Source organism: Sinocyclocheilus grahami, unplaced genomic scaffold (assembly GCF_001515645.1).
Source record: "Sinocyclocheilus grahami isolate Dianchi unplaced genomic scaffold, SAMN03320097.WGS_v1.1 scaffold676.1, whole genome shotgun sequence".
In the NCBI taxonomy this organism is placed as follows: Eukaryota; Metazoa; Chordata; class Actinopteri; order Cypriniformes; family Cyprinidae; genus Sinocyclocheilus; species Sinocyclocheilus grahami.
The window spans coordinates 392,002-402,629 of NW_015505855.1; the positions used below are offsets into that span (position 1 = coordinate 392,002).

The window sequence follows — 10,628 nt, forward strand, 5'->3', positions numbered from 1 at the left end:
TCTATCTATCTATCTATCTATCTATCTATCTATCTATCTATCTATCTATCTATCTATCTATCTATCTATCTATCTATCTATCTATCTGTCTGTCTGTCTGTCCGTCCGTCCGTGTTTCCATTTTTCTGTCTGTCTGTTACTAATAATTAATTACATAGTCCTTATATTTTTGTAATGCAGTTGCATACTACACATTATTGTAAATGATTTAATCATAAGTATTGTTTTGTATCACTTAAAGGTTTGCCGTTTGGGTGGGATTCCAGCTCTTATTAAGCTGCTGAAATGTGACAATCCACAGCTGCAACAGATCGCTGCCGCTGCACTGCGCAACTTAGTTTTTAAAGACAACAATAACAAGCTTGAGGTGGAACGTTGCGAAGGAATAGAGGCCATTCTGACCTTGCTCAGAAACACCAAGATTATAGAAACACAGAAACAACTCACTGGTAAGACATGCCGCTCTCACTCGACTCTTTCCTGTGCTTCAACTTTTTAATGTGCCGTGTGTTATTTGTTGTCCTATGATCTCATCACATTGTATGTGAATAGTTTCCTTTATAGTTAAAAGAAAGTGACATGAATTGGTTTTGTGTTCGATATTAATGTGTTTATCAAAAGCTATTTAAAAACGAAAATACAATATGAGGTATGGAGTATGACCCTTTGATATCTGTTCAGGTCTGTTGTGGAATCTGTCCTCGGCTGATGAGCTGAAGCCAAAGCTGATCAAGAACGCCATGCCTCTGCTTACAGAAAGCGTTGTGGTACCTTACAACTTTTGCACTGATCACGACACTAACAAACACACTGACCCTGAGGTCTTCTACAACACGACTGGCTGTTTAAGGTGCGTTACAGAAACTGACTGTTGAGTACAAGAACACAGTGACAGCTGAACAGATGAGGAATTAAATCATATTTTTAAGCAAAAATATAATAACTGAGATACTTGTTTGTTTCACTTAAAGTCATAGTTCATCCAAAAATGAAATTTCTGTCATAATTTAGGCACCCTTATGTCATATCAAACTGTTTTTTTTTTCATGGAGCACGCTCACACACACACAATAATAATTTTTCCATTCATTAAGATTCCTGTCAAGAAACTCTAAAAAGGCACTGTAAAAGTAACAATTAGTACTATATTCCAAGTTGTATGACAGCTTATGTCATTTCCCAGAGAAATAACAGTACACACTATTGAATGACATGAGGGTGAGTAAATAACTCTTACTTTGTCAAATGCATAACCACACACCTTATTGCTTACTTAGTACCTTGATAAAAATCAGACCACAAAGTCTATGCACATTTTCCACATTCACTTTCTTGCATGGTGGCCTATTGTGCCGATAGGGCTGTTTTTAGCTTCAGTGGGTTTTTTTTGGCAAGAACAAGTGAAATATAGTCACACTCTATTTATCAAATGATGGCATCTTTAACACCCAATAATCCCTCACACAGGCAATGACTTGAAACACTAAACCACCTGACCGATGCTTTATAATTCATCCGTGCTCATCATCAGCAGATTTCTCGGAACTGTCATGTTTTTTCATGCAAGTTTTCATACCAGCGTTGCATAATGAATTGCCTAACTTGTTTGTTATCGGAGGCAGATCACAAGATGTTGACGTACTTGGGTTGGACAGAAAAAGGACTGTTACACCACAGATTGGCATATATGTAATCATTGTACGGCTGTGCAAAATTAATGTCTGTTTTAATGTTAAGTTCTGGCTGTACTCTCGCAGAAACCTCAGCTGTGCTAGTGAGCAGGAGAGGAGATCGATGAGGAGCCGCCCAAGACTTATCGACTCTCTCATGTCCTGCGTTCAGACTCAAATGCAAAGAGGCTATCCAGATGACAAGGTTATCATGCTTTCATTTTTGCTGCATGATCTCCAAGCTCTTACACTACATTGAAAAATATGTGGACACTGAAACAGATGCCCTAATGCTAGAATGCACAAGGTTCTCTAAAACTGATTTGCTCTGAAATTAATAAATGTGTAAAATGATATTGTAAGATGGAAATAAGGTGACTAACTAAACTTGTTTATTAAAAGAAGGGTGTAAAATTACACAAACTGTAATTTTTTTTTTTATTTAATCTTTATTTAACCTATTATTAAATCGTTTTTAATTCATAGAGCCAGATTTACTAACAGCTTGTGCCAGTGCAAACTGTCTTTTGGCGTTACGATAGTACTGTCAGGATTTACTAAATTACTTTTTATGGAATTTGCCCTATTTAGTAAATCTGGCCCATAGAGTTTTAATTTCTACCAGAATACTCCAATATAATGCCAAAAACTGTAGTTCAACAAGCTGAAAGTGACTTCTGTGTCCTGGTTCTGTTTGTTTTGTTGATGTGGGAGCAGTCGGTGGAAAACTGTGTCTGCATACTTCATAACTTGAGTTACCAGCTAGAGAAAGAGGCTCCAGATCACTTCGAACAGTTCTCTGCTCTTGATGAGAAACCGAATGAGACCGCTAACAAAAAGAGCCTCTTCAGCCCCAAGAGCACCAAGACCCAAAAGGTACGAGCTGTTGCTGATAAAACGACTAGCATGCAGGATGTTTTGGATGCTGGTCATGAGATGCTGACTTGACTTAAAAGATAATTTTTAAAATAAAAATAAAACTCTCATTATTGTATTCCAAACGCATATGACTTTCTGTATTCTACGGAACACATCATGAGAAATATTACGCTCCTGGAGCTTTGAAAAGCCAAAAAATATATTTTAAATAAATGCAGTTCCAGAAAAATATTAAGCAGCACAACTGTTTTCAACCTTGATAATAATAATAAATGTTTCTTGAGCAACAAATCAGCATCTTGGAATGATTTCTGAAGGATCATGTGACACTGAAGACTGGAGTAATGATGCTGGAAATTCAGTTTTGATCACAGAAATAAATTACATTTTAAAATATATTCAAATAGAAAACCGTTATTTTAAATTGTAATAATATTTCACAGGATTACTGTTTTTGCTATATCTTGGATCAAATAAATGCAGCTTTTGTGAGCATAAGAGACTTAAAAATCGAAATCATAAAATCTCACTGGCTCCAAAGTTTTGGAAAAAAAAAGAAATATTGCATTTCTCTGAAAATGCAAAGTCACACAGGTTTGGAAAGACATGAAGGTGAATAAATGATTTGGGGTGAAATCATCCTTCAACCAGCAGTACTTTTTGATCATTTCCATACACCCAACCAGCAATGGACCAACATGGAAATTCATACCATTAATAATAAAACTGGTCTATTCATATTAACCACACAGTATAGTTTAGACAGCAGTTTCAAGTTGACTGAGTGTTTAAAATCCGTCTTCAATACATTCACAGTACTTTTTGTTATCAGGAGTTCAACTTTCCAGCCATGGCGAAGGAAGATCCTGAAGGAGTGGATTGGCTGTACAACCAAAAGTCGCTGCAGATGTATTTGTCTCTGCTGGGCTTAAGTCAGAACGAGGGCACTCTGGAGGCATGCTGTGGAGCCCTGCAGAACCTGACCGCTTCAAAGAGCTATGTATGTACACTTGCTAGAAATATACAGTACATGCAACTGAACTTAAGGAAAAGTTGTTCGACTTGTATTTTGACCTCTGCACAGTTGTCCACTCTGATAAGTCAAAGCATCATACAGAAGCCGCATGGCCTGTCTGACATTTCACACCTGCTGATATCAGGAAACCCGGGCCTGCAGAAGACCGCCATGTCCTTAGTGGGCAACATGTCCCGGGTGTCATCTCTACAGGGTATTATGGGTAAGAGTCTTTTGTAACGCTCAAGTGCCACTACTAATGAAAGAGTGTTGTCAGTTCTGTGTTCTGTGTTGTGCCTGTTAAGTAACATCTGCACAAGCACAGGAACAGACAAGAAAATGTAATTCGAGGAGAGTGTGCTGTAAGTTAGTCTCCTGAGCCTCTGCTTGCTGGAGGTACTTTTGTTTCTCACTCTCTCAACAGCAGGTCTGTGTTTGTGTGAATGGACGCCAGCAGATTGTCAACTGATACCCCAGAGGCAGTAAAAATAACAATCTCCTACCCAATGCATTTTCTAAACACGACTTAACACAAATTGTTCACTATTTAGTTCATCTGATATGATTCCTCTAAATGGTATCTCGTGACTAACATACTGTATATGTCATGCAAGTGTTTTATCCAACATTTTATTATACAAGAAATGTACAATTAATACTGAAGCCAGTTACCTAAAACATGTCATGTTAGTGTTATATTGCTTTTATATAACATTAGTTAGTCAGTAAGAAATCTAACAAGACATTTTATTTATTAATTTATCATTTTTTTTATGATGTATACAAGAAATATGCATTATATTAATGTAAAGGAAATTACCTAAAATATGTCATGTAAGTGTGACATTGCTGTTGTTTGTGTGTTTTCATATTTATGAAATTATTAAACATGAAAAAGTATTACATTATGTATAAAACAAATATTCAGTTAATTTATATCAATGCCAGTTAACCGAAATATATGTCATGTAAATGTTTTATTGCTTTTAAGCAATATGTGTTTGTTTGTTTAAGAAATATGCAATTAATTAATATTGAGGCCAGTTACCTAAAAATACATCAAGTGTGATATTATTATTATTATTTTATTTGTTTGCTTAATATATATATATATATATATATATATATTATGTGTACAACAAATGTACAATTTATTTTCTTTTATTCATTCATTCATTCATTTTAATATTTATTAAATTATTACATATATTAAAAATGATCGTATTATGTAAACAATAGTAATTATGTATACAAGAAAAAGTAATGAATATTGAGGCCAGTTACTTATGTATTCCTCCTCCAGTGAAAAAAAAAAATTGCAGGTCAACAAGAATCATACAAAATGAAATATTGTTGTACACAGTGTGCTGTACTTTGCTTGAACATTGCATCAGTTCATTGATCCCTGATGTCCATGATGTTTTTGTCAACCACAGCCAAGGAAATTCTTCCCAACGTCAGTGCTGTTCTGTCGGCTGTGACGCCGAACATGGGTAAGTCTGACAGCACCATCGCTACAGCGTGCCGTGTGATGAACACACTCATGCTGGCAGAGCCCGGCACTGGCAAGAAGATGATCAAAACCAAACTCGTCGACTCTCTGAGCATGCTGAGCTCAAATTTGTAAGTATTTCCAAAGAAAATTGCACGTATAAAAGTGAAACTAGGGCATTAGCAAGCTCATGGTTGAAGTTTAGAGGGAAAGAAATCAACAAATGACAAGTTTTGTGATAGCCACCCATATATGACAGTTACTCTGTAGGAATTTGATGTGTGTGTATTAGCAGATACCCTGCTGAGAATCTCTGTGTTTCGCAGATTTTTTGACTCAGCCAGAAAATCTGCTGGAATTCTTCTCCGGAGTATGTGGGGACAAAAAGACATCCAGAATGCGCTGAAAAAGGTAAGACTGTCTTGCCTCAAACTACACACAGGCAGTAAAGCCTTTCCCGATCAGTGCAATAGAGGCACAGCTTTGAAAGTCTTTTAATAGTTAAAAAAAATATATAAAAATATTAGTAAATTAAAGAAAAATTAGGGCATTTATAATTTTATATATAAATGCAGATTATATATTTTTATTAATTAATTAATAAATTTTTTACCTGTTAATCTGATATAAGATTTTTGCATTGCATTGTAAAATTATTTTCATTTTACTTCCTCAACTGGCATTGTTGTCCAAAAAAACAAAAAACGAAAATTATATATACACGCATCCTATTGTGTTTGTAAAGTTATCATAAAGAGATATTTTTGAAAATGTTTAATTTTTACTGTGTAGGAAAAAACTTCTTAGTACTTTTGATTTTGGTACTCCAATGTTCTCGGCAGATTTGTAAGAGTCGCCTGTTCAGTTGCATAACAGCATTTGAAAACTGACATTCATTACATAAAGCATCTCACAAATACAAGCACATTTTGTCATGGGAACTGCACTGTTAGGATGAAACAACATACCAAAGAAACGTTTGTTCAGAGTGGTTAATCACAAGATGCTGTTAATGATTTCAGAGGAAGAGCGAAGGTATATTTTCACAAATATTTCCTCATTCTGAAAGGATTTATGATGGGAGGGCAAAGAAAAAGGAAGCAACACCTGGTTGTAAGAAAGCCGAGAAAGCAGGGTGTGGTAGGGTGTGTTCACTTTTTCTTAGATTTTTTTCCTGCTTTGAGGTAAAAGGAAATCCCCAGGCTGCGATCAATCTTTCTGTCTGTATGCTAGTTTACAGTCTTCACACACACACACACACACACACACACACACACACTTCCAGTGCCCTGACATGTACTCCACCCAACCCTGGAAGAGGTTCAGCGGGATAAGACAGGAATCCAGGGAGACGAGTTCTTTCTCTCTGCTTGTTTAAAAGGGCATGGGCAGAGCAAACGCCTTTCACACAACACACTCCTCCTCATGTGACCCTCCGACACCTACACACACACACACCCACACGGCCTTTTTTTTTTTTTTGATAAAAAGAAATCAATATACTGTAATATATACAGACGCTATAAAGCTGTCTGATCCATGTTAATCTGAGTTTTTTTCTTAAGCAGCCTTGAGAAGCAGGTCATTTTATCATTTGATTTGTATTTCAGTAGCATGAGGTAGTGTAGCTCCGCCCACACTGACATCCCATTGGTCCAAAACACACATACCAGTATATTACACATCAGACGTATGTGCTGATTTACAGTGTGGACACATGCACCATTTGTGCTATCAGCTGATATTAGAGATTTTTAAATGTATCAATATATAACTATGAATTGATATTGGATATTGGATTTTGCTCATTTCCCTGATTTTTACTTTTAAATGCCCTTTGTTGTCATTTAGTTCTTATTTAAAAGTAATCTTTAAAAACCTTAATAATTTAAAAACACTGTGAAATGTAATATTTAACAAATCTAAAAAATGAATATCCATTTGTCATACTGTAAATTCTAATGTTGTGATGCAGAAATTTGCATTTATAGTTATTTGTAATAACAGGAGAATAATTATAATAATATAATGTTAGTATATATTATTAGGTTTATTTTAGAATTGTATTAAATTATATTAAAGGAACACTCCACTATTTTTGAAAATAGGCTCATTTTCCAACTCCCCTAGAGTTAAACAGTTGAGTTTTACCATTTTCGAATCCATTCGGCCGATCTCCGGGTCTGGCGGTTGCACTTTTAGCTTAGCTTAGCATAGATCATTGAATCTGATTAGACCGTCTTGCTCAAAAATGACCAAAGAGTTTCTATATTTTTCCTATTTATTGATTTATTGATGCAATGATATTACGCAGCGCCTGAAAATAGTCCCCAGCTAGGTAACTTCCAATAAGCCTATTTTCAGGCGCTGTGTAATATCATTGCGCCTGGTGCACCCATGGTACGGCAGCAAAGTTCCTTGATTATTACGCCGGAATGAGATTATAGTTCCTAGTATAGTTCGCAACTTTTCATTTTCCGTCGGTCTTAGTACACGATGTAACTATGCAATTAAATGTCATTAAAACTTTCGACATTTGACTATTTTTGTTACTGTCTGCATTAAATATGCATTAAATCTGATACATATATAATTTGAATTAAATCTTAAATCTTATTTTTATGAAAAAAAAAAGTTTTTTGTTAGTACGAATTTTGTTGATAAACTCAAGGTAGGAAATAAATAAATAGATTTTAATAAATGACAGATACTATTTATTTATTTGCAGAACAGAAAATGCAGGGATGTGTAAGTAATATTTAAGTATTTTATATATATATATCTACAGTGGGGAAAAGAAGTATATTAGGTGTGGATTTTTCGAATCACACATTTAAGCATTTCATGTTGTTGATGCCATTTTGAAATTTTTAACCCGTTGACAGCAGGAATATTACAAACAGTTTATGTAGTTGTTGTTTTTGATTGTTCAGTCAATGAGTAGTGAAGCATTCAGCTCCGGCTGCTGAACCTCAGGAGCTCAGACAGGCATGTGTAAACATGTGATGAGCAGTGATTCAGTGCAAAACCACCACATGCATTTGGTTCTGAGAACTTTCACACTGATAATTGTGATTGTGATGTGTGTCGTGTTGAACGGACAACGATGCTCCATTTATAGTTTTGACCTTTTATTCTTTTGTAGGAAGGGATGAACAAGGACATGTTTATAAATGCCAACACTGCTTCAGCATACGAGGAAGCAACAGGCATGAATGTACACTGAGAGACGTGCAAGTGAGTGGAAAGACACTTGCTTTTACTTCATTTTATTATATTGCCTGGATTCTGATACTTTTCATGCTTTTACTTAATATATATATTTTTTTTATTTCAGTTTTGTAGTGCTGCAGGAAGCCACAGAGTTTCAGAGAACTGCCCTGCTTTCATATATTGCAGGACTTTATGGTTATATGCGGTACATATTGTAGATTTAATGGGATTCCTGCAAATTGTTTGCAAAAAAAAAAAAAAAAGAGTTGTTTAAGGACACTTAAAAAAAAAAAGTCCCTTAAAGTATGATAAAGGGTTTGTGTGATGCTATATTCCATATGCTTTATGTGAAGAACAGACCAAAAATGTACCAAAAGTAAATATCCTTTCAGATCTCTTCAGTGCAGTGGTTCACAAGACTGCGACTGATTCGTTCATGAATTGGACTGATCTGGAATTTAGCACACAATTCATTTGGATGGTTTTTATGATATTTTAATGGCGCTTTTCTATCGTTTTTAAACTTGAAATCCACTGATGGAGGAATAATCAATCGCCCGTTTTTCTTTCTGGGATTACCGGCTGATGCGGCTGCTGTACTGCTAGTGCAGGCCTGTTTAGTGCCTAATACACAGATATGCATATACTGTATCTATCATGGGAAAGAGTTTGTACACTTATGCTTGACAAACTTGCACTACTGGTCCTGCAGAGTAATACATCAACTCTTCTTCTTCTGCTTTCCTTCCCCTTTCCTCCTGTGCTGTATATTGGGGATCATAATGCATGTTGGATAAAGCTTTTGCATTTTGGTGCAATGAGGCCTGAATATTTGTCGGTTTCTAAATATGCTCTTACGTCGCAGTTAGTAAAAACCTTCAGTATAAATGCGCCACTTTATTTCTTCTCGATGTCCACTTAAGTTGTTCTGAGGTAGAGTTAGGAATGACAACCAGCAAACACTTTTATAAACCGTCAGTGATGAAATCTGATTGAAATAATGTCAGTCGAAAGAAAAACGTCATTGTTGATTTGATTTGAAAAAATCGAGATGAAAACCAGAGCGATTCATCATTGGAATGCCTGTTGGATTGGAACTTAATGAACTTTCGGTTGCATTCGCAGCTCTTGATGTGTTGCCTGTAGGGATGGGCGTATCGATCCGAAATATCGATATATCGATACTGACGCGAGTATCGAAAGTATCGATACTCAAACAAAAAATATCGATGCTAAGGTGCATTTTCTTTACCAGTGGTTTTGTTTATTTAACAAAAATAATAATAATAGTAATGCGTACGATATGCATTGAATTGGATGAATAACCTTTGTTCGCGAGTAATTGTTTAGGATAGAACTATTTTCCTGCTCATCTGAACACACGCAAATGTTGCAAGACAGAACTAATCAATCACAGAGCGTTCACTCACTGCTGACAGTGCATTCAAACAGGGCTGCGTTTCCCAAACGTATCATAAGAAAGCATTAAAGCTTTTGGGAATGGCAGCCCTGAACAATGCTTATCAGAGGACAGAAAAAAACCCATAAATGTTTGAGTTATTTCACAATAAACAAATTGAAATTGTAGCCTACATAGTTTGTGCAATTACAATTATTTAAATTGAACGTTGAAAGATAATATTGACCATGTTCTATTCTGTAATGTTAATAGAAATCATACACTGTCAGAATAAAAAGGTTGCATTTTATGCATGCAACAGCCTGTCACTGGCAGTCCCTAATGGCAGTACAAAATATTGCACTAAATCAAAAGTTCAAATGTTACAAATAAATTAGAATATTAATCTAAATTTTTTTGTATTTGATCTCAGTATTCCTATCAATGTTGTATAAGGTTTTTTTTATGCATAATAGTAACCCTAGAATCTGATCAAACAGTTTAAAATAGCTGGGCTAAGATATATAACAATTTTTAAGACTGCAGAAATATGTTAATTCAGTATACACATTATCCCACCGGTTACAATTGTGACTGACCATAACATTTTTCACACACTTTTCCAAAAAAAAAAAAAAAACGATTGATTATTTCCAAGGGTTACTAATGACGCATCATTTGGATATTTTCATGTCTGGGAAAAAATTTGGGATTAAACGGGTTAAAATGCGTTTTAAACATAAAGTTAAGTGGTTTTCATTACCCATTTTACTCTTAGTAATTTAATAATTTAATACATTTCATAATTTAAAAGTTTAGTGCAGAAGTATCGAATCGGTATCGATATCGACGATACTGCCTTGAAAAATATCGGCATCGTATCGAAAACAAAATAAGGGGTATCGCCCATCCCTAGTTGCCTTCTTCAACTTAAAGCAGCATTATGTAACTTTTCTGTGT

The 10,628-nt window shown here is 35.2% G+C and overlaps 1 protein-coding gene across 1 annotated transcript in view; it reads left to right on the forward strand.

Moving 5' to 3' along the window:
• Positions 1–8,988, forward strand: part of pkp1a (plakophilin 1a) — a 10,864-nt gene extending 1,876 nt beyond the window's left edge. The window contains exons 3-12 of the mRNA XM_016242930.1: positions 242–449; positions 682–850; positions 1,758–1,875; positions 2,388–2,546; positions 3,382–3,549; positions 3,634–3,787; positions 5,001–5,187; positions 5,383–5,467; positions 8,202–8,293; positions 8,394–8,988. Of these exons, the coding sequence (XP_016098416.1) occupies positions 242–449; positions 682–850; positions 1,758–1,875; positions 2,388–2,546; positions 3,382–3,549; positions 3,634–3,787; positions 5,001–5,187; positions 5,383–5,467; positions 8,202–8,282 (1,329 nt within the window). The 3' untranslated portion in view covers positions 8,283–8,293; positions 8,394–8,988. The remainder of the gene's footprint in view (positions 1–241; positions 450–681; positions 851–1,757; positions 1,876–2,387; positions 2,547–3,381; positions 3,550–3,633; positions 3,788–5,000; positions 5,188–5,382; positions 5,468–8,201; positions 8,294–8,393) is intronic.
• The last annotated feature ends 1,640 nt before the right edge of the window (positions 8,989–10,628 follow it).